Here is a 24,105-nt window from a genome sequence, read left to right on the forward strand (position 1 = left end):
CAACGTTTGAGCGGCTGAACGCGACCGGTATCTGTACGTGTGGTACTGTCATCCAGTGATATTCATAATTTTGCTGTGGAATACAATTTATTTTCAGAGTATGTGTGAATTTGATACATTTTGATTGCCATTTTTATAACAAACAATCTTGAAAACAGGTTGAACACATTCAAAACCAATTGCTTTTTCTTTAACTGTATTACAATGAAAACATTACTTTAAACTAAGGTTACAATAACCAAGATTTTATCATAACATCAGTCATCAAGTCAAACAACCTTGACACTTGTTACTAAAACAATGGAGCATTATCTTTCTACTTCAGTAAAATAAAGGATAAAACCAAAACCCATAAAATATATACAATTCTATTCTTGTTAAATTCTTAACAGAAAATCTAATATTCACTATCAACAGCATGTATTCTTCCAACTTCACTTTATAAAAGCGACATCTGGAATCTTGCCTTCAATCTGAGGGAGACGGAGGGGAGAAAAACAACATTTAGTTGGACCAAGTGAAAAACTCCGAATATGCATGTATTTAATCAAACTTTTATTAGACAGTTGATTCATGATACTTTACTTTTAATTGTGTGAAGATCTGTGCAGCTTTGTTGAAATCCCACTCATTGTCCTGAAGACACCTGACACAGAGAGAACGTCACAGTGAATGTTTCTGCACCAAACATCGACCTTTAGAATTTGACCTTTAACATTGACCTTCTGTCAAACAAGCACACACAAGGTGTGTTCGAGCAGTAACAACGCTAACGCAGCCGACTGTAGAGGAAAGTCAACAAGTGACGATAGGGGAGGTGCATCTATGACAGCCGAAAGTCGGACACTGTTGTGGTTTACCTACAGCAAGGCTCCGTGCAACATGTTTCCATTTTTTACAAAAGTTTATCTTTGTAATGTCAAAATAAACATGTCTCCAACCTTCCAACCTTCAAGCCGTGATACAATTGAGACATGGATTGTGTATGTGTGCCATTCAGAGGGAGAAGGGGTAAGACAAAATACTTAAGTGCCTTTGAGGTATGGTAGTAGGTGCCAGGGTTTTTCACTCAACATTTTCCCGTATGCATCAAGAAATGGTCCACCACCCAAAGAACATCCAGCCAACTTGATACAACTGTGGGAAGCATTGGAGTCAACATGGGCCAGCACCCGTGGAATGCTTGACACCTTGTAGTGTCCATGCCGCAATGAATTGAGGCTGTTGAGGGTAAAAGGGGGTGCAACTCAATACTAGCAAGGTGTTCCTAATGTTTCGTACACTCCGTGTATTCATGGGTTGCACCTCCGTCACTCGGTCGCGTCATGCCATTGTTATGAATGTTCTCAAGCCGCCCTCTATCGGCGGCGCCATAGTGGTGTCCTAAAGTGGTGATAAGCCCAGTCATTCTGGACGGAGGCTAACTACTGTTGTCTAAATTACACTATAGTGCCTGGAAATACAATGACATTGCTAAAGTTGTTAAATATTTGGTAGGAAACAACTTTGCCATGATTATAACGTCATCAAATTTACTTTAGACAGATGGCAATGTTGTCATTAGCTAGCAAAATTCGTCAAAAATAGCTAGCAGTGCTAATGTTAGCTAGCTAAAATCCAGTGGCCTCCCCTCAATCTTAGCTAACGTTATACAACAGATAGAACAATGAGACATATTTCACTGGATGTATAAATGTGAAGCATCCACTTGGCGTTTCCACTCACTACCAAATATGGTAGAGGAAGCCCACTGGCGGGCAGTGGGAGAAGATGGAACGAGATAGATTTTGGCTGACATTCGTCATTTTCTCATGTATGAAACATTTGATCTCAATACAGTTGTCTGTTCCCCAAAGTCGAATCTGTTATGAACAGAGTGGACTAAAGTTTGTAGACTTGACCCTTTGCAAAACTTTTTTAAATTTTAAATCGCGTTGTTTAGGAATGCAAAGGCGAATTGAGTTACTGCACACAAACACACACTTCAGAGTAGTCGTTCCCTAATGAAAATATGCAGATGATGCTAGAATGCGTCAATAGGATGTCGCTAGCTCGTGCTTGGCACTGCCCCCTCCTTGTTCTGCCCACTATGGCTCATTTGTTCTCATTGGAAACGACAGACTGTGGTTTATCTTGGATTAGTTATAAAAATCTTTGCATCTAAAGTCAATCTGGTGAAATCAAAATGATGACAAAAGGTTTTCCTACTAATTGTTTGCCTCCTTTCGAATGTCATTGTATTTCCAAGCCACTGTAATGCACTTTTGATCATCTTCATCAGCGCTCATTGACGATGCATTGAGTAGAATGTTCAGTCAGGCATCAGTTCAAAACAAACATTCAAAACAATAGTGACAACATGCAACCCATGAATAGGAAGTAGAAAATACAATGGCAGAAGTACAAATTAATTGAGGTAGCTATGTACTGTACACATAGGTAGGGGTCAAGTGACTAGACAACAGGATAGACAAGACAGTAACAGAAGCGTATGTGTGTATGTGTGTGTACCGTCAGTATGCATGTGTGTGGGCGTATGTAGTGTGTATGTTGGAGTGTCAGTCTAAGTATATAAGAGTGTGTGGGTAGAGTCCAGTGTGTGTGCATAGAGTCAGTTCAAGAGAGGGTAAATGCAGGTAGTCCGAGTAGACATTTGATTAGCTAATTAGCAGTCTTGTTTTGAAGTTTCATGGCTTGGGGGTAAAAGGTGCTTAGGGTTGTTCACCGCTTGCTGTGTGGTAGCAGAGAGAACAGTCTGTGGCTGGAGTCAGATTTTTTGGGGCTTTCCTGACACCGCCTGGTATAGAGGTCCTGGAACGGCAGGGAGCTCGGCCTCAGTGATGTACTGGGCCGTACGCACTACCCATTGTAACTCTGTAGATGCTAAGAGGCTGACTACACTGCTCGCGTCACGTGAGCGAGCATTGCAAAATCAATTTAGAAATGATTCAATTATTGCACCCACTGCTTGCGCGCACCAACGAGCGTCTGCATTGCCAAGGGCTAAAATAGAAGTCAGTTCTATTTCTGACGCAGATTGCGCTGCAAGTCCTGCCTCTCCCATCTCCTCATTGGTTTATAGAAGCAGGTACCCACGTGAAAGACGAAAGAGGTCAGTGACGGTAATGCACCTAATTTATGAAAGTTGCCAATCGCAATATAAAAAGTCAAGAGAAGAAAAAGCCTAGGAGAGATGACATAAAACAGTCAACCGAATCGTTTCTAGTGTGGATTAATTGTCGGAGTAGAGGACCTTGTGCATTTCAGGTAAAATAACAACTCAATGTTTATATCCCAGGACAAATTAGCTAGCAACAGCAAGCTAGCTAAATAGGACAAATTAACTAGCAAGTGGAAGCTAGCTAGCTAAATTGCCATACATGTTTAATGCTTTTCGGTTTGGGTTCCGTGTAAGCGTTGCCATACCAAGCAGTGATGCAGCCAGTCAAGATGCTCTCAATGTTGCAGCTGTATACCTTTGAGGATCCGAGGGCCCATGCCAAATCTTTTCAGCCTCCTGAGGTAGAAGAGACATTGTTGTGCCCTCTAAGATGACTGTGTTGGTGTGTTTGGACTAGGGATGCACAATATATCGGTGAACATATCGGCTGATTTTAGCTAAAAATGCCAACATCAGTATCAGCCGATGTCTAGTTTAACGCCCGATGTGCAAAACTGAAGTCAAAGCTGACGTGCATACCTATATAACAAAGGTACATGACGTGATGATGCCACGTAAAATTTTGCGCTATACGTGCAACACAGCATTCCTAAACTAGCCCACAATGTCTGCTGTGTGGATCGAGCAGTCAACAAGTCAAGCAGGCATTTGAAAGAGTAACAACATTTCAGCGAGACAACTCAAAGGCAAAATCCATTAAAGCCAAGATAATGGAATTCATTGCCCTTGACAATCAACCGTTCTCTGTCGTGGTGATGTTGGCTTTCGCCGACTGGTCGAGCACCGGTTAACACTACCGAGTGCACTATTTTTCCGATGTTGCCCTACCGGAGTTACACAGTAATAGCATCACTGCTATTAGCTTCACAACATACATACATACTATGGAATGCCGTTTGGGTCTTTGCGTGTCAAAAAAGAAACAGTAGCACTGTCAAATCTGTACAAAAAAGTCAGCAAGCAAGCAAACACCAGCCACGAACGATGCGTTTACAATACCGCGTTGGTAATAAAGCATAATTTGTTCGACCGCAACTTCTGGGGTAGCTAGCTTTAGCTTGGTACCTAGCTAGCACCAATACAATCAGCCTGAAAACAATGATCAGTAAAAACTGCAGTCATTTTCATTATTCTTTGCAAAGATTACGGAATCCTTGTGAGTAAGTATTAGCTAGGTTGCCAATTGTTGTTCGCATATTGAAAATAAATAGCTACTCAGCTACTTAACCCTGTTGCCCAAAGCTAACGTTATAAGCAGCTGGCAAGTGAGGTTCGACCGGACCGGGTTATGTGTAAGGACAATGATCAGTAAAAACTGCAGTCATTTTCATTATTCTTTGCAATGATTACGGAATCCTTGTGAGTAAGTATTAGCTAGGTTGCCAATTGTTGTTCGCATATTGAAAATAAATAGCTACTCAGCTACTTAATCCTGTTGCCCAAAGCTAACATTATAAGCAGCTGGCAAGTGAGGTTCGACCGGACCGGGTTATGTGTAAGGATTAGGCACAATAGTGGATTTTGCGTATGTCATTGACAGTGATGCAAATGAATACAAATAGTAGAATTATGCCATACTTTTATTTTGAAGGCTAACCGCAAAATCCACTATTGAGGCTAATCCTTATTGTGGCTAGCTTCACATAGATGGGTCTGACCACCATTAATCAAACAAGAACTGTCTTATAAATTAGGGTTATTTTAGATGATGACACCTAGCTATATAGTTAGCTAGCTAACTATATAGCTACTGAAACAGATGTCGTTTTGCTATGTTTTTGGGGAAGAACATTGCTTGCATCCATGAGCTAGCTAGCTTTTTTTTATGACCAGTACTGTAGGTGCGCAAGACAACTTTACCAGCATCATAGCATATGCATCGATGAATCGTTGTGACATATGAAATACGAGTGACTGTAATCAATGTGTAATAACTACGTAAAAAATTGATGAACACGTTCAATTATTATGTAACATGCAGTTATATTCAGGTTCTGATTGATCAACAAGCTTATTTGACACGTCAAATAGTGTTAAATAGTATATTTTTTGACAAACAAAGACCCAAACGGCATTCCATAGAAATCCTGGTTAAGAATGAAACGACTGAACAAATGAACAACGAAACATCACAGCAAGTAAGTGAAAGAAATAGGTTTGATTATGTTTTACTGGTAATGGGGACATACGTAAACGCCAACAAAATAACTTTTTGGTCAGTGTGGTGTGTGTAACCTTTATTTAACCAGGCAAGTCAGTTAAGAAACATTTTTTTTTTTTACAATGACGACCTACCCCCTGCCAAACCCGGACTACGCTGGGGCAATTGTGCGCCGCCCTATGGGACGTCCAATCACGGCCGGATGTGATACAGCCTGGATTCGAACCAGGGACTATAGTGAACCCTCTTGCACGGAGATGCAGTACCTTAGACCGCTGCGTCCGTGTGTGTGTTAATAATTTAGCTGTACTAGAATACTTAAAATGCCGCTAAAATTTTAAATATTGGTTATCGGTATCATTTTTTTTGGCAAGGAAAATATTGGATATCGGTATCGGCCAAAAATGTCATATCAGTGCATCACTAGTTTGGACCATGATAGATCTTTAGTGATGTGGACACAGAGGAACTTGAAGCACTCAAACCGCTCCACTACAGCCCCGTCACGTGCTCGGCCCTCCGTATCCCGTAGTCTGCGATCAGCTCCTTTGTTTTACTGCCGTTGAGGGAGAGGTTGTTGTCCTGCCACCACACTGCCAGGTCACTGACCTCCTCCCTATAGGCTGTCTCATTGTCGTCGCTGATCAGGCCTTAATGATGGTGTTGGAGTCGTGCGTGGGTGAATAGAGAGTACAGGAGGGGACAAAGCATGCACCCCTGAGGGGCCCCCGTGTTGAGGGTCAGCGTGGCGGATGTGTTGCTGCCTACACTCACCACCTTGTGGCGGCCTGTCAGGAAGTCCAGGATCCAGTTGCAGAGGAAGTTTTTAGTACCAGGAACCTTAGCTTAGTGATGAGCATTGAGGGCACTATGGTGTTGAACACTGAGCTGTAGTCAATGAACAGCATTCTCACGAAGGTGTTCCTTTTGTCCAGGTGGGAGAGGGCAGTGTGGAATGTAGTAGAGATTGTGTCATCTGTGGATCTGTTAGGACGGTATGCGAATTGGAGAGGGTCCAGGGGGTCTGGGATGATGGTGTTGATGTGAGCCATGACCAGCCTTTCAAAGTATTTCATGGCTAGATATTTGAGTGCTACAGGGTGATAGTCATTTAGACAGGTTACCTTGGCGTTCTTGGGCACAGAGACTATGGTGGTCTGCTTGAAACATGAACAGTGCCTTCAAAGTATTCATACCCCTTGACTTATTCCACATTTTGTTGTGTTACAGCCTGAATTCAAAATGGATTTAAAAAATATATATATTCTCACCCATCTACACACAAGACCCCATAATGACAGTGAAATGGTTTTTAGAAATGTTTGCAAATTTATTACATTCAAAAATCGAATTTACATAAGTATTCACACCCAAGTCAATACTTGTAGAAGAACCTTTGGCAGCGATTACAGCTGCGAGTCTTTTTGGGTAAGTCTCTAAGAGCTTTGCACACCTGGATTGTACAATATTTGCCCATTATTATTAAAAATTATTCAAGCTCTGTCAAGTTGATTATTGCTAGACAGCCATTTTAAAAAGTCTTGCCCTATTTTAAGACAATTTAAGTCAAAACTGTAACTAGACAACTCAAAAAGATTCAGTGTCGTCTTGGTAAGCAACTCCAGTGTAGATTTGGCCCTGTGTTTTAGGTTATTGTACTGCTGAAAGGTGAATTTGTCTCCCAGTCTGTTGGAAAACAGGCTGAACCAGGTTTTCCTCTAGGATTTTGACTTTGCTTATAGCTGTATTCCGTTTCTTTTTATCCTAAAAAAAACTCCCTAGTCTTTGCCGATGACAAGCATACCCATAACATGATGCAACCACCATCATACTTGAAAATATGAAGAGTGGTACTCAGTGATGCGTTCTGTTGGATTTGCCCCAAACATAACGCTTTGTATTCAGGACAAAAAGTGAATTTCTTTGCCACATTTTTTGCAGTATTACTTATGTGCTTTGTTGCAAACAGGATGCATGTTTTGGAATATTTTTTTTCTGTGCAGGCTTCCTTATTTTCACTCTGTCATTTAGGTTAGTATTGTGGAGTAACTGCAATGTTGTTGATCCATCCTCAGTTATCATATCACAACCATTAAACTCTAACTGTTTTAAAATCCCTAGTGGCCTCATGGTGAAATCCCTGAGGAGTTTCCTTCCTCTCCGGCAACTGAGTTATGAAGGACGCCTGTATCTTTGTAGTGACTGGGTGTATTGATACACCTTCCAAAGCCTAATAATAACTTCACCATATTAAAAGGGACAGGCTGCTTTTTTATTTTTTATCCATCTACCAATAGGTGCCCTTTTTACGAGGCATTGTTCTTTGTGGTTGAAATTCACTGAGGGGCCTAACAGATAACTGTATGTGTGGGGTACAGAGATGAGGTAGGGATTCAAAAATCATGTAAAACACTATTATTGAACACAGTCCATGCAACTTATTATGTAACTTGTTAAGCACATTTTTACTCCTGAAAAAAAAAATATGTAACATGTAAAGTGTTGGTCCCATGTCATGAGCTGAAATAAAAGATCCCAGAATTGTTCCATACGCACAAAAAGGGAATTTCTCAACAACAAAAAATGTACAACCCTGTTAGTGAACATTTCTACTTTGCCAAGATAATCCATCCACCTGACAGGTGTGGCATATAAAGAAGCTGATTAAACAGCATGATCATTACACAGGTGCACCTTGTGCTGGAGACAATAAAAGGCCACTAAAATGTGCAGTTGTCGTCACACAACACAAAGTCACAGATGTCTCATGTTTCCGGGAGCATGCAATTGGCATGCTGACTGCAGGAATATCCACCAGAGCTGTTGCCAGAGAAATAAATGTTCATTTCTCTACCATAAGCCGCCTAAAACGTATATATATATTTTTAGAGAGAATTTGGCAGTATGTCCAACCGGCCTCACAACCGCAGACCACGTGTATGGAATCATGTGGGTGAGCGGTTTTCTGATAAACCTTGTGAACAGAGTGGTTCATGTATGGGCAGGCATAAGCTACGAACACAATTGCATTTTATCGATGGCAATTTGCATGCACAGAGATTCCGTAACGAGATCCTCAGGCCCATTGTTGTGTCATTCATCCGCCGTCTACCCCTCATGTTTCAGCATGATAATGCACAGCGACATGTCACCCATTGAGCATGTTTGAGATACTCTGGCCCACCAATATCCAGCAACTTTGCACAGCCATTGAAGAAGAGTGGAACAACATTCCACAGGCCACAATCAACATCCTGATCAACTCTATGAGAAGGAGATGTGTCATGCTGCATGAGGAAAATGGTGGTCACCCCAGATACTGACTAGTTGTTTTCTGATCCACGCCCCTACTGTTTTTAAGGTAACTGTGACCAACAGATGCATATCTGTATTCCCAGTCATGTGAAATCCATAGATTAGAGCCTAATGAATATATTTCAATTGACTGATTTCCTTATATGAACTGTAACTCAGTAAACGTTTTGAAAATGTTGCATGTTACTGCACTGTTGGTTAAAGGCTTGTAAGTAAGCATTTCACGGTCTACACTTGCTGTATTCAGCGCATAATACAAATAAAGTTTGATTTGATGTTGCATTTATATTTTTGTATAGTATATTTAGGCTTGCCATAAAAAGGGTTGAATCAAGGCAGTTCAGCTTTTCATTTAGAATTAATTTGTAAAAAATTCCAAAAACATAACTCTACTTTGACATTATGGATTATTGTGTTTAGGCCAGTGACAAAAAAATCTCTATTTAATCCATTTTAAATTCAGTCTGCAACACAACAAAACGTTGAAAAATTGAAGTGGTGCGAATACTTTCTGAAGGCACTAGGGACGATGTTGTCGATGCACTTATTAATGAAGCCAGTGACTGATGTGGTAAACTCCTCAATGACATCGGATGAATCACGGATCATATTCTAGTCTATGCTAGCAAAATAGTCCTGTGGCTTAGCATCCGCTTCATCGGACCACTTCAGAATTGAGCGTGTCACTGGTACTTCCTGTTTAAGTTTTTGCTTGTAAGCAGGAATCAGGAGGATCATTTGTCAGATTTGCCAAATGGAGGGGGAGGGAGCGCTTTGTATGAGTCTGTGTGTTGAGTAAAGGTGATCTAGATTTAATTTACTCTCCTCTGTAGTTTCATCAGGAGAGCGCCTCAAAATATCACAATTTGTACATATCCACTGTATGAATAATAACATTTGAATTGTGGAAAAGGTGGTTCCTGTTTCCGTCACATCTCGGGTACCGTTCGCATGTGTCAAACAAAAACACCCTAATGATTGGTTGACAAATAGTACCTCCCAGTAGCCAGGCGACGGCTGCATGGTGCAACCGGTGAGAAGCAACTGCAGCGACTTGAAGGCGACTTTATAAAAAACTGCATGACCTTTGATCACATGTTTTTTATGAAGGTCATGTAGTCGACATGTAGACAGAAGTCGGACAATTTTTATCCCCATAATGCAACACACTTTGAAAGGAGGTGACCAATGACTTAGCAAAATTGATCCGCTTGAACATGTCCACAAACTTACTTCTGCGACCACTCAAGGTTCATGCCAGACTTGAGGGAGAAGGCAGAGAGCATCTCCTGCTGGGGGGCGGTGAGGGTGGGCACTGGGCTGCTGGAGGGAGTGGGGGCGGAAGCAGCGAACGCATGCTGGATCTCCTCCGTTGTAGCGATGCGCACAAATAGCTCGTCATTCACTATGCATAGACTGGAGAGGGAGAAACGAAAGACAAATAGTTTGAAACATTCTTTCAATTAATCCCCCCCGATTTCTTTAATTTAGGACCAGTTGGCCTGTTACATTTTTTTTATAACTGATGCCAATATTTATTAATATTGTTGACCATTGTTTTTGTATATCATATATCATATAATATATCGTTTTAGCATTCTTCAGCACAGACAGTCTTATAAGAGATTTTTAAAACCAAGATCAGGTGAATGAGGGACCTCAGAATTACCCAGAAATTCCTGCAGGAACTGCGATGAAGACCCGAGAGAAGGCCCTAACCGCGTCTTGAGATTTACCATCAACTTCTTTGAACATGCCGCTGACCGTAAAGGACAGTAACATGGTCTAAAAAAGAGAAAATTCAAGGTTTTGAAAAATAAAAGCCCCATGAACAGAAGAACTGATGATAGTATTGAGAATGCTACACTAACTATCAATCAGATATTGCCTAACCGTGTAAGTGTTGACGTCTACATTGAAGGAGGCCGTGTCATGCTGAGTTTTAGGCAGCTCGTTGAGCAACGCCACCACGTTCAGCCGTGTGTGCTTCAGTAGGCGGAACCGTGTTGCTGTGGGGAGCAGATTCCAGAGGGAAGCATTTAGAAAATGCCACACATTATTACAGAAATACAACAGACAAATCTGTTGATGACAGACTTGTTAATTGTCTTAAATATTTGGAAGACTCACATGGATCTTTGAGTCGCTTTATGTTACGGCTGTCTTTATGGTACTCTCTCAAACTACACCTATAATGAAAAATATACAAATAAATATTTAATTCCGAACTCCCATGAGCCAGACATTCAGATGGAGAAATGTGTGTGTGTGAGACCTGTTTGGGTTTTGACTGGAGGGCAAGCTGAGTGAGAAGGAGGCACCATCATGGTAGGCATCTAGAAGAGGCTGTCTGTTCCCAGAGTCATATACACTGTAGTACCTGTCATAGAAAAGTTAAAACACTGTAGTAGCGCCATAGAAAAGTTATAACACTAATATCTGCCATAGAGGTCATAACACTATAATAGCTGTCAGAGGTCATACACACTGGGTGTTTCTCAATATGCATACTACCGTGCTCCACACACTCATGCATCCGAGAGCATTCTCCGACCACGTTCTCTTGAGTACGTTCTTATGAGGACGAGTGTGGAGAATGCATAAAACATTACATTTGAGAAGAACTCGCACTCCCCCTGTATTACCTCACACGTCACCTCCCCATTCACTGAACCTTCTTCCAGACAGGATAATGGCAACAAGAGACGAAACAAGATATACACAAAGCAAACGTTTTACTTCAGAATGATCAGCTAGATATGTGAATCTTAATAATCTAGCTAGCCAGATAGTTTGTATTTATTTGAATTTATGTATGTAGTTATACATTTAAATATTACAATATATTCATAACATTTCACAACATATTAAGTGTGTGCCCTTACACGGAACCCAAACCGGCTGCGCGCGTGTGTGCCATCGTGCATAAATGTATTTTGTCCCCCCACACTAATTGCGATAACGACACGCAGGTTAAAATATCAAAACAAACTCTGAACCAATTAATTAATTTGGGCACAGATCGAAAAGCATTAAACATTTATGGCAATTTAGCTAGCTAGCTTGCACTTGCTAGCTAATTTGTCCTATTTAGCTAGCTTGCTGTTGCTAGCTAATTTGTCCTGGGATATAAACATTGAGTTGTTATTTTACCTGAAATGCACAAGGTCCTCTACTCCGAAAATGAATCCAAACATAAAAAAGGTCAACCGAATCGTTTCTAGTCATCTCTCCTCCTTCTAGGCCTTTTCTTCTCGACTTTATATTGTGAATGGCAACTTTCATAAATTAGGTGCATTACCGCCACTGACCTCGTTCGTCTTTCAGTCACCCACATGAGTATAACCAATGAGGAGATGAGAGAGGCAGGACTTGCAGTGTAATCTGCGTCACAAATAGAACTGACTTCTATTTTAGCCCTTGGCAACACAGATGCTCGTTGGCGCACGCGAGCAGTGTGGGTGCAATGATTGAATAATATAGATTTCTAAATTTATTTTGCAACGCTCACGGTGTAGTCAGCCTGTTAGGCCTCTACTCTACCACCACATATCTATAAGACAAAATCTATGTGTACATGTGTGTATAGTGCGTATGTTATTGTGTGTTTGTATGCATGTGTCCATGTTTGTGTTGATTCACAGTCCCCACTGTTCCATAAGGTTTATTTCTGTTTTTATATCAAATTTTACTGCTTGCATGAGTTACTTGATGTGGAATAGAGTTCCATGTAGTCATGGCTCTATGTAGTACTTTGCGCCTCCCATAGTCTGTTCTGGACTTGGGGACTGTGAAGAGATCTCTGGTGGCATGTCTTGTGGGATATGCATGAGTTTCCGAGCTGTGTTCCAGTAGTTCAAACAGACAGCTTGGTGCATTCAACAACACCTCTCACAAATACAAGTAGTGATGAAATCAATCTCTCCTCTACTTTGAGCCAGGAGAGATTGACATGCATATTATTCATGTTAGCTCTCTTTGTATATCCAAGGGCCAGCCGTGCTGCCCTGTTCTGAGCCAATTGCAATTTTCCTGAGTCCCTCTTTGTGGCACCTGACCATACGACTGAACAGTAGACCAGGTGCGGCAAAACTAGGGCCTGTAGGACCTGCCTTATTGATAGTGCTGTTAAGAATGCAGAGCAGCACTTTATTAAAGAGAGACTTCTCCCCATCCTAGCTACTGTTGTATCAATATGTTTTAACCATGACAGTTTACAATCCAGGGTTACTCCAAGCAGTTTAGTCTCCTCAACTTGCTCAATTTCCACATTATTCATTACAAGATTTATTTCAGGGGTTTAGGGTTTAGTGAATGATTTGTCCCAAATACAATGCTTTTAGTTTTTTTTAAATATTTAGGACTAACTTATTCCTTGCCACCCATTCTGAAACGAACTGCAGCTCTTTGTTAAGTGTTGCTGTCATTTCAGTCGCTGACGTGTAGTGTTGAGTCATCCGCATACATAGACACGCTGGCTTTACTCAAATGTCGTTAGTCAAGATTGAAAAAAGTAAAGGGGCCTAGACAGCTGCCCTGGGGAATTCCTGAATCCACCTGGATTTTGTTGGAGGCTTCCATTAAAGAACACCCTCTGTGTTCTACTAGACAGAACTCTTGATCTACAATATAGCAGGGGGTGTAAAGCCATAATGCATACGTTTTTCCAGCAACAGACTGATTGATAAATGTCAAAAGCAGCACTGAATTTGAACAAAACAGCCCCCCAATTTCTTTTTATCATTTTCTCTCAGCCAATCAGTCATTTGTGTAAGTGCTGTGCTTGCTGAATGTCCTTCCCTATAAGTGTGCTGAAAAATAACATTGTATCTGGTCAAACACCATTTTTCCCAAAAGTTTATTAAGGGTTGGTAACAGGCTGATTGGTAGGCTATTTGAGCCATTAAAAGGGGCTTTACTATTTTAGGTAGGGGAATGACTTTTGCTTCCCTCCAGGCCTGAGGGCACACACTTCCAGTAGTCTTAAATTGAAGATATGGCAAATAGCAGTGGCAATATTGTCCGCTATTATCCTTATTATTATTATTATTTTCCACCCACGTTGTCAGACCCCGGTGGCTTGTCATTATTGATAGACAACAATAGATTGTTCACGTCTTCCACACTCACTTTACGGAATTCAAAATTACAATGCTTGTCTTTCATAATTTGGTCAGATATACTTGGATGTGTAATGTCAGCGTTTGTTGCTGGCATGTCATGCATAAGTTTGCTAATCTTGCCATTGAAAAAACCATCAAAGTAGTTCGCAATATCAGTGGGTTTTGTGACGAATGAGCCATCCGATTCAATGAATGATGGAGCAGAGTTTGCCTTTTTGCCCAAGATTTCATTTAAGGTGCTCCGAAAGCTTTTTACTAGATTCATCTTTGTTTCATAGTGTAGATTCTTCTTCTTTTTATTCAGTTTAGCCACATGATTTCTCAATTTGCAGTACGTTTGCCAAATCGGTTGTACAGCCAGACCTATTTGCCACCTCTTTTGCCTCATTCCTCTCAACCATACAATTTTAAAATTCCTCATCAATCCACGGGGATTTAACAGTTTTTACAGTCATTTTCTTAATGGGTGCGTGCATATCAGTAACTGGGATAAGCAATTTCATAAATATGTCAAGTGCAGCGTCTGGTTGCTCGTCATTACACACAATGGACCAACAAATTCTTTACATCAACAACATAGGAATCACTACAAAACTTATTGTATGACCTCTTATACACAATATTAGGCCCAGCCTTTGGAACTTTGGTTTTCCTAGATATGGCTTCTATATTGTGATCACTATATCTGAGGGATTTGGATACTGCTTTCAAACAACTTTCTGCAGCATTAGTAAAGATATGATCAATACATGTTGATGATTTCATTCCTATACTGTTTTTAACTACCCTGGTAGGTTGGTTGCTAACCTGAACCAGTTTGCAGGCACTAGTTACAGTTTGAAGCTTTCTCTTGAGTGGGCAGCCTGATGAAAGCCAGTCAATATTTAAATCAATTAGATAAAAAATGTGTTAAACAGGCAAAAATTATTTAAAACTAATGTTATGCATGGTAGTGGTACATTTTTCTTGGGTAGCTACCAATTCTTTGGCTAGTTAGCTAGCCCTATTGACTTACTATGGACTTACCCATTCACTGAACCGTCTTCCAGCCATGACAATGGCAATAAAGACGAAACAAGACATACACAAAGCAACCTGTCACACCCTGACCTTAGTTCCTTTGTTATGTCTCTATTTTGGTTTGGTCAGGGTGTGAGTTGGGGTGGGTATTCTATGGTTTTGTTCTATGTTTTATTTTCTATGTGTTTGGCCGTGTGTGGTTCTCAATCAGAGGCAGCTGTCTATCGTTGTCTCTGATTGAGAACCATACTTAGGTAGCCTCATCCCACCTGTGTTTTGTGGGTAGTTGTTTTCTGTTTTGTGTGTCTGCACCAGCCAGAACTGTTTCGGTCGTTATCTTTGTAATTTTTGTTATTTCAGTGTTCATTTAATTAATATGGACACGTACCACGCTGCACCTTGGTCCTCTCCTTCCAACAGCCGTTACACAACCATTTTACTTCATAACTATCAGCTAGCTATATGTGAATAGTAATAATGTATCTAACTAGATAGTTTAACAGGCAAAATGACCTCAAACAAATATTATGCAAGATAGATGTCAATTCTTCATGGCTAGCTAACAGAATTAGCTAGCCAGTTAGCCCTATTGACTTATTATGGTCTTGCGATCTACGGTACGTAGGCAGGTAAACATGCCAAAATGAAACACCATGTATTTATTAACGTATCAAGATCAAATATTGTAGTCAGGCAACATGTGATTTGTGAATAGGCAACACTTTCTCTCGCTTCTGCTCAAATAACGGTTGCCATTGATTTCAATAAATTTTGCGTACTTTTTTGACATGATCGGGTCATTTCTTTGCATAATTTCCGTTGAAGCTTGCGTTGATGCATGCTTCAAAATATGCACGTATGGAGTACGCCTTCGAGATGTGCCCCCCATGCTTCGTTTCGCATACTTTGATTTGGACTGCTTTGCTCAGAAGTATGCATTTCGAGAAGCACCCACTGTGTTACCTGTCTTAGAGGTGACAAATATATCCTTTATGAAGGAATATACTTGAATCTTGACAAAAGATATGTGAATACACTTACTGTTGCAGGAAATGCAAGATGAGGACCTTGATTTCTTCTGAACCGAAGTAGCTACCCTGGATTGGTCAAAGAAAAGAGCATGTGTCAGAATCAACCAAGCAAACAAACTGAATCAAGTGCACCTTTTTGTTATTCTGTGAACCAAAACGGACCAGACCTTGCAGGGGGGGGTAGTGGTGGGTGCTACCACTTCAAACACTATCGGCGGGGGGAGGTCATGACCATCCTACAGAACAACAACAGGAAATAAACAAACAAATCAAATGTAGTCAAAGATGGAGCGGATCAGAGAAGAAAAGAGAACATCTTACCAGTTTGAGTAGCCGGGGAAACCTCTCCCTGATAGCACTGGTGGCCATGTTCACCATGGAGAGGGAACAAGAACAGAGAAGTCACATCCCACCTCACACACCCACTCAACGTAATGGAGTCAATAGGGCCACCACATCCACTGGACTGCGGCATCCACCGGACTATGTCAGTGCTCCCATCTACCTACTAACTAACACACACAGCCAAACCCCCACAAAGCCTAACCAACAGGCTCAGAGACTGACCTGATGTAGGTGAGCTGGTCCTTGAACTGGTCACACAGTGGGTTACGGTCCAACCATAGCTCAACCAGCTTCAAACCCTTCAACCTATCCAGCTCCTTCTCTGACTTCAACTGAGAGGAAGATGTAGAAAGAAAAAAGAGGAATGAGTGGGAAAAGGTTAAGCGAGTGAGCAGATTCAGGGGCAAATCCTAATTTGTAATCTCCCATTGATATTAATGCATGACGTAGTAAAAATGTGATGTGGAAGTTAGGATTCGCCCCCCAAATGAATAGACAAGGTTAGAGATTAGGGTTAAGGGTCAGTCTCTTCTCTCACCTCATTGTGGGAGAGGTTGAGGATCTTCAGGTGTGGGGCCTTGCTTATCAGATCTGCCACATCTTCCAGTTTATACAGCTTGTTATTGCTCAAGTTCAGACACACCAGCTGAGATAAAAGAAGAGGACAAGAGATCTACACATTTTAGCACTACGCACTGAAACTGTATGGGTATAGATTGGTATTATTATACTATTACCTCAGGGATGTTTTCCTCAATGATCTTGACCACAGCATCCATAAAGGTCTTTCTGCTCAAGATCGCCCTGATGTTCTGAGACACCAAGTCTGAAACAGAGGTACATACATTTTAGACCAGGACAGAGGAAGATAGAAACAGTGGTTAGTTTGAATCTCCAGGTAGTATGGGGTGCTACCTGGGTCAGTACGGATGTTGTTCAGATCCAGTGCTCGCTGGGAGCCATCAAAACGCTTGGCCATGCATTGCTGAGAGAGATATTACAGAAGTTACTCATATTCATCTGTAAATATCCATCCATATTATTTTCCAACTTTCTCCATCGCTCCCCCCTCCCTCCATCTCTCACCTTTACGTGCTCCATGTCTTCAGGCTTCAGTTGAGTGTTGAGGATGGCGGGAGGAGGACAGGGGTTCATCAGCACTATCACCTAGAGAGGAGAGGGGAGTGGAGGTGTGTGTATGGGGGGGTGTAGAGGAAGCATAAATATTATTATAAATAAGTAACTTCAAAAAATTATACTGTACAAAAATCTTTACGCAACATGCAACAATTTTACTGAGTTCATATCAATCAATAGAAATTAATTAATTAATTAGGCCCAAATCTATGGGTTTCACATGACTGGGCAGGGGCACAGCCATGGGGGGGTCTGGGAGGGCATAGGCCTACCCACTGGGGAGCCAGGGACCAGTCAATCAGAATGAGTTTCTCCACAAAAGGGCTTTATTATAGACATAAATACTCCTCAGCACCCCACCCCCCTCAGACGATCCCGCAGGTGAAGAAGCCGGATGTGGAGGTCCTGGGCTGGCGTGGTCTGCAGTTGTGAGGCCGGTTGGACGTACTCCCTAATTCTCGAAAATTACGTTGGAGGCGACTTATGGTAGAGAAATTAACATCCAATTTTCTGGCAACAGCTCTGGTGGACATTCCTGCAGTTAGCATGCCAATTGCACGCTCCCTCAAAACTTGAGACATATGTAGCATTGTGTCGTGTGACAAAACTGCACATTTTAGAGTGGCCTTTTATTGTCTCCAGCACAAGGTGCACCTGTGTAAAGATCACGCTGTTTAATCAGCTTCTAGATATGCCATACCTGTCAGGTGGATGGATTATCCTGGCAAAAGAGAAATGCTCACTAACAGGGATGTAAACAAATTTGTGCACAAAATTTGAGGGAAATAAGCTTTTTGTGCATATGGAAAATTTCTGGGATATTTTATTTCAGCTCATGAAACATGGCACCAACACTTTACATGTTGCGTTTATATTTTTGTTCAGTGTATATTAACATTCAATCTGCAGCTCTTATCAAATAACATTGAATTGGGAGATCATGGTTTGAGGAATAGAAGGGATACACTTATAGCCAGGAGTATAGCCAACGGTTAGAATGCTGCTGTACCTTGTAGCCCTCAGTGTCTGTGATTTGGCGAGAGACTCTGCACAGTGCGTTGGCTGTGCAGGCATCCTCGAGGTAGAACTGGGCTTTATGGCCTTCAATCTGGTACTGAAAGGGATCAATGGGGGGGAGATAAACAATACTAATACTTAAATGCACTTGTAAATATTCTCTGCCCCTGAACAACTGTCTTGTTCAGGGGCAGAACAACATATTTTTACCTTTTCAGCTCGGGGATTCGATCTTGCAACCTTTCGGGTTACAAGTCCAACGCTCTAACCACTAGGCTACCTGCCACTCCGGTTTAATAGACAAACAATAGACAGACATACATGTACTTGTATTGGTTTCAAAGCATACATTACACTCCTCTATTCCAGTGATCAGAAAAACAACATTTAACCCATCAGTCAAGTCCTATGATCATGGCTGGGCTGTCTGCCAGCAACTTACCTGAACAGGTGTGAAGGGTACGGAGCACAGGTTCTGTAAAGCCGTCAGCAGCCATTTCTTGTCGTATTTCCTCCCATAGGGAATCTGCCAGAGAGAGCAGTTAGTTGATTTAATTTGGATCTCTTTTAGTCCCCATTTGGACTAATCTTCCAAGAGTCCTTAAACATTAAAATACAATTTATAATACAAACACATTTTCACATAACACACTATTACAAACATACATAATATACTAACATAATGACCCAATAAATACTCAATCTAAAAAATATTGATTCTTCATCTACTATAGTCCCACAACATTTCTATGTATTATATTTAAATCGTTTTAAAATAATGTTTAAATGTATATATTGAAAGGTTTCTATTTTGCTCAGTTAATTTATTCCATTTCTTTATTGCTCTAAATCGAAATGTTATTTTTCCTACTTCTCTTTTCTGTCTGGATAACGCATAGATGGTAAACAATCTATTCCTAGTATTTACGGAATGTCTGTCTCTTACCAACTGAATACCGTTGTGAATAGAACTTGGCCGTTTTAAATTATGTATATTATGAAATAAAATAAGCATGTTTTTTTAAATGATCTTGTCGATTGATGACCAACCAAGAACACTGCGCATGACTGCCACAGAAGAACCATATCTCCACCTTAAAACAATCCTTGCTGCTTTGTTCTGTGCATTCTGCAGCCTCCTAACTTCACTTGATGATGCATTTCCCCAGACCACAGAACAGTAGTTCACCTGACTCTCAATTAATGCTTGTGTTATTTGCTGAAGAATTTTTCCTGGTAAATATTTAGCTATCCTTCTGATTATGCATGCTGTTTTAATATATATATATTTTTTTACATAGATTAGTTATTTGAGACGACCATGATAAGCAGTTGTCTAGCTGCACTCCCAATAGTTTGGTTTCTGCCACTTCTTCAATTTGTACTCCTCCCATACTTAATTGTATCCCATACTGTTTTGGCCTTTTCCTAGTTGAACAGACCAACATAACTTTGGTTTTCTTGGTGTTTAAAACAAGTTTGTTTTGGCAAACCCACTCCCTGATATTCTCTAAATCTCCTTGTAAAGCTTGCTGTACCTGTTGAACCAATTGTCTTGCTGCATAAATTGTAGTATCATCTGCAAATATAGTAGCTTGAGTTTCAGCTAAGGCATAGGGAAGGTCGTTGGTATATATTAAATAAAGAAGTGGTATATATTAAATAAAGAAGTTGAATATAAAATAGTTTATCATAATGAAATAGATACTTGTCATGCTCTTTGTTAACTTCTTTGGGGTAGGGGGCAGTATTTTCACGTCCGGATGAAAACGTGCCGAGTAAACTGCCTGCTACTCAGGCCCAGAACCTAGGATATGCATATTATGCATAGTATATTTGGATAGAAAACACTCTGAAGTTTCTAAAACTGTTTGAATGATGTCTGTGAGTATAACAGAACTCATATGGCAGGCAAAAACCTGAGAAAAAAATCCAACAAGGAAGTGGGAAATCTGAGGTTGGTAGGTTTTCAACTCTTTGCTTATCCAAGATACAGTGGAAATGGGGTCATGTTGCATGTCCTAAGGCTTCCACTAGATGTCAACAGTCTATAGAACCTTGTTTGATGCTTCTACTGTGAAGTGGGGCCGAATGAGAGGGGAATGAGTCAGAGGTCTGGCAGAATGCTTTGAGTGAGAGCGAGCTCTGTTTTATTTGCTTTTCTGAAGACAAAGGAATTCTCCGGTTGGAACATTATTGAAGATTTATGTTAAAAACATCCTAATGATTGATTCTATACATCGTTTGACATGTTTCTACGGACTGTAACGGAACGTTTTGGACTTTTCGTCTGTACTTTCCGCTGGACTTTCACGCGTGTCGTGAGTTTAGATTGTGTACTGAACGTGCGAACAACAAGGAGGAATTTGGACATAAATGATGGACATTATCGAACAAAACAAACATTTATTGTGGAACTGGGATTCCTGGGAGTGCCTTCTGATGAAGATCATCAAAGGTAAGTGAATATTTATAATGCTATTTCTGACTTATGTTGACTCCAACATGGCGGATATCTCTTTGGGTTGATTTGTCATCTTAGCGCCGTACTCAGATTATTGCATGGTTTGCTTTTTCCGTAAAGTTCTTTTGAAATTTGACTCAGCGGTTGCATTAAGGAGAAGTGGATCTAAAATTCAATGTGTAACACTTGTATTTTCATCAACATTTATGATGACTATTTCTGTAAATTGTTGTGGCTCTCTGCAAAATCACCGGATGTTTTGGAACTACTGAACATAACGCGCCAATGTAAACTGAGATTTTTGGATATAAATATGAACTTTACCGAACAAAACATACATGTATTGTGTAACATGAAGTCCTATGAGTGTCATCTGATGAAGATCATCAAAGGTTAGTGATTAATTTTATCTATATTTCTGCTTTTTGTGAGTCCTCTCTTTGGCTGGAAAAATGGCTGTGTTTTTCTGTGGATAGGCTCTCACCTAACATAATCGTTTGGTTTGCTTTCGTCGTAAAGCCTATTTGAAATCGGACACTGTGGCTGGATTAACAAGAAGTGTATCTTTAAAATGGTGTAAAATACATGTATGTTTGAGGAATTTTAATTATGGAATTTCTGTTGTTTTGAATTTGGCGCCCTGCAGTTTCACTGGCTGTTGACGAGGTGAGACGCTACCGTCCCACATACCCTAGAGAGGTTAAAGATACTCACAATCATCTTGTACCAACTGCTCTTGTCTTTTCCTCCTCCGCCTCCTTCTCTTCCTCCTCCACCTCCTCCTCCTCTGTAGCACCCAGCTCCTCTTCTGTCTCGGTCAAATTGTCCATCGCTTCTCCGATTCGGCCACCTGTACAGGTTGCTAAAGGGGTCAGAGTGCACAGTGTTACCTGACAAAGAATAATCTCACACATATGTTTATTTATAGACAGTAACAGAAAATCTTATCGCTGCCATGTAACAGTTGTAGTATGCAATCTCACTCACAATCTGCGGTGAGAGCTGCCATCCTGTGGGCTCCCGCTGTTCATAGTTACGTCTACATAGTTATCTTCGAACCGGACCCGAGGTCCCGGTCCAGGGCCCCTGAACCCACCCATTTGGCCCCCTCGAGGCCTCTGCTGCCTGGCCGGACCCCTAAAGGGGCCCCGACTCATACGCCCCCCCCGGAACTGAGGGCCCACAACTCTGTTGTCATGCTCTGGGGGAGGGAGAGAGAGAGAGAGAGAGAGGATGGATCATCATAAACAACCTCGTACGGGCAATCTTCTGGTATGAATATCTGTTTAAGGTGACTAAAGTAGCTCCAAATATTTTGTGATAAATGGCACAAATACTTCTGAATCTGCATTTAAAATATTGAGCATGCCTCAGTCTGGCCAACTGACCAACGGTCACCAGTGTTGCAAAATTTGTACCTATATTTAGCAAGTTTTCAGACCCCTACAGATACTTTTATTGGTAAAGGCTAGCGACAAATTCAGCTACTTTTCAGGCTGCCTTTGGTGAATTTTGACACTGATGATTTCTATGGTTTTCATAGCATTTAGTGAATTTTCCAACTTAATTTAGCAGCAAACGAGATTGGTTCAAGTTGTCTGTGCAACAGCAGTCACCGCAATGGTGCACACACAGGCAGGGAAGCACAAGGGGAGGGGGTGTGCGGTGGGCAAAAAAATGTCTGCTGCAGCAAGTCAGTGGGCAAAACATAATTTACTGACAAATCAAGGAGGCAATCGCGATTCTCACTAAAAAATAATTGCCAACACTGTATAGATAGCCAGGTGTGCTTGGGGTTGTTTCTGAATCGGGATGTGGCCTAAAAAGCCTGTGTCACACGTCGGTCACAGAAAACGTAAAAGACTGTCCTGTCCCCATATGCCAATAGCCTGTCTTCACTTATTTGTTTACACTTCGGCGTTTTACCTCCTGGTAGCTTGCCTTTGCGCGTGACATCTCTCTGGACGACAACTCCCTCCTGATCTAGGCAGAGGAGGAAAACAACTGTTTAGAAGCAGATTTGAAGCCTTGTTCCAGGGTAACTTACCACTGTAGAACCGGCCACCGTCCGCCATACTCCACTGTCAGTGTCAGATACAAAACACAACCCTGGGTGACAGTACATCAAGCGCTGCGACTATAGGCTACTTCAGACGAACATAAATCAAAACGAGTGAAAAATAGAAATTAAAAAATATAGAACTCTGTTCCAAAACGTGAAGTTAATATGGTTATAAATTGTGTCCCACTGCATTGCTCTATGGAAATATAGCTACTGTTCTGCACTTGAATAACAGAGACGTAAACACTGCGGTTTAGAACTACATATACCATGGTCACTAGCTTCCGGGACGCGCGCAATTGCATTTGCCAGCGCAGAGCCCACCGCAGTGGTACGAGGGTCATGGCTAGAAGGGATCCCGATTTTGTCAAATTAACGTCAAAAGTACAAACAAAAAAAAGCATTTATCCTAACTATAATCATAGCCCTTCTCTTATCTGCAGCGTAAATTATCCTAACCTGCTACGAAAAGTCAAATAAGACGTTACTAGTAATTTGATTACAGCGGAATCCCATGACCTGGTACGAGTGGAATCCATTTGAAGGGAGCTGTTTTCAACCTGACAGTTCAGGCAAACGTAATAATAATTTATTTAAATACCCATTACATTGGTTGACTAAACTATTAAACACAGAGGTTGCCTTAAAAAGACTTGCTAGCGAAAGCTAACGTTAGCTAGCTAATTAGCCATACCTTGGTCAAATCGGACACGTGCGACCACAGCCAGGTTGGGGTACCATTTTCGGAAGGTCATCTTGAGTCTCGCAAAGTTACCGAGTACTGTCACCAAATTATCTGAACAAATGCTATTTATTTTATAGACATGGGTTGCTGGTTAACTTCACTTGTGCAGTTTAAAAGCTCGCTAGCTAGCAAATTGGAGAAACTTCAACGTTGCTCTGGTGATGCATCATTTGGCAGTGCAAATCAATTATTTACCACATCTAAACAATGCTTGATCAAAACTAAATATTAGTCAAAGTGCTTAGTTTTAGCAATATAAATTGTGAGGATGAAAAGAAATGGCTACTACAATATCAAATTTGCGATAGGGACCAAATTGATAGTGCCCTGTCCGCAGACGGACTGTTAACTTTAAACAATGCCCCCTTGTGAGTGGTTTGAGCTTGCGCGCAACCTTCAAGGGAAGAGGACTCAGGGACATCCACTGAGCAGTAAAGACAATTCCTGGCAACTTTGCCCACATGTGACACAGATGTAATGCTGCAAACGTGTAATTAAATGAAA

General features: G+C 41.1%; 1 protein-coding gene across 3 annotated transcripts; it reads right to left on the minus strand.

Moving 5' to 3' along the window:
• Window positions 1–105: 105 nt before the first annotated feature.
• Window positions 106–23,626, minus strand: nxf1a (nuclear RNA export factor 1a). 3 transcript variants are annotated; one of them, XM_038993585.1, is made up of 21 exons: window positions 23,551–23,626; window positions 22,721–22,777; window positions 21,782–21,995; window positions 21,509–21,656; window positions 18,773–18,856; window positions 18,323–18,427; window positions 17,263–17,343; window positions 17,092–17,161; window positions 16,914–17,002; window positions 16,715–16,822; window positions 16,399–16,508; window positions 16,153–16,189; window positions 15,999–16,067; window positions 15,842–15,897; window positions 10,933–11,037; window positions 10,788–10,846; window positions 10,551–10,666; window positions 10,327–10,442; window positions 9,891–10,073; window positions 586–646; window positions 106–473 (listed from the first exon to the last, which is right to left on the minus strand). In XM_038993585.1, exons 1-21 carry the CDS (start codon window positions 23,609–23,611, stop codon window positions 435–437), a joined length of 1,968 nt encoding a protein of 655 aa, XP_038849513.1. In that variant the 5' UTR covers window positions 23,612–23,626; the 3' UTR covers window positions 106–434. The 3 variants fall into 3 exon arrangements, with proteins under 3 accessions (XP_038849513.1, XP_038849515.1, XP_038849514.1); XM_038993587.1 differs by lacking the exon at window positions 18,323–18,427; XM_038993586.1 differs by lacking the exons at window positions 22,721–22,777; window positions 23,551–23,626 and adding an exon at window positions 22,842–23,113.
• Window positions 23,627–24,105: the final 479 nt, after the last annotated feature.

This window comes from Salvelinus namaycush, chromosome 5 (assembly GCF_016432855.1).
Source record: "Salvelinus namaycush isolate Seneca chromosome 5, SaNama_1.0, whole genome shotgun sequence".
NCBI lineage: Eukaryota > Metazoa > Chordata > Actinopteri > Salmoniformes > Salmonidae > Salvelinus > Salvelinus namaycush.

Excerpts from the sequence above, each read along its gene's own strand:
- nxf1a (XM_038993585.1), bottom strand. The coding sequence starts at position 23,611 with ATGACCTTCCGAAAATGGTACCCCAACCTGGCTGTGGTCGCACGTGTC. Across the intron at positions 18,857-21,508 it reads GCAGTTGGTACAAGATGATT|ATTCCCTATGGGAGGAAATA; the intron begins GTGAGTATCTTT and ends TCTCTCTGGCAG. Across the intron at positions 17,344-18,322 it reads CAGACACTGAGGGCTACAAG|GTGATAGTGCTGATGAACCC; the intron begins GTACAGCAGCAT and ends TCTCCTCTCTAG.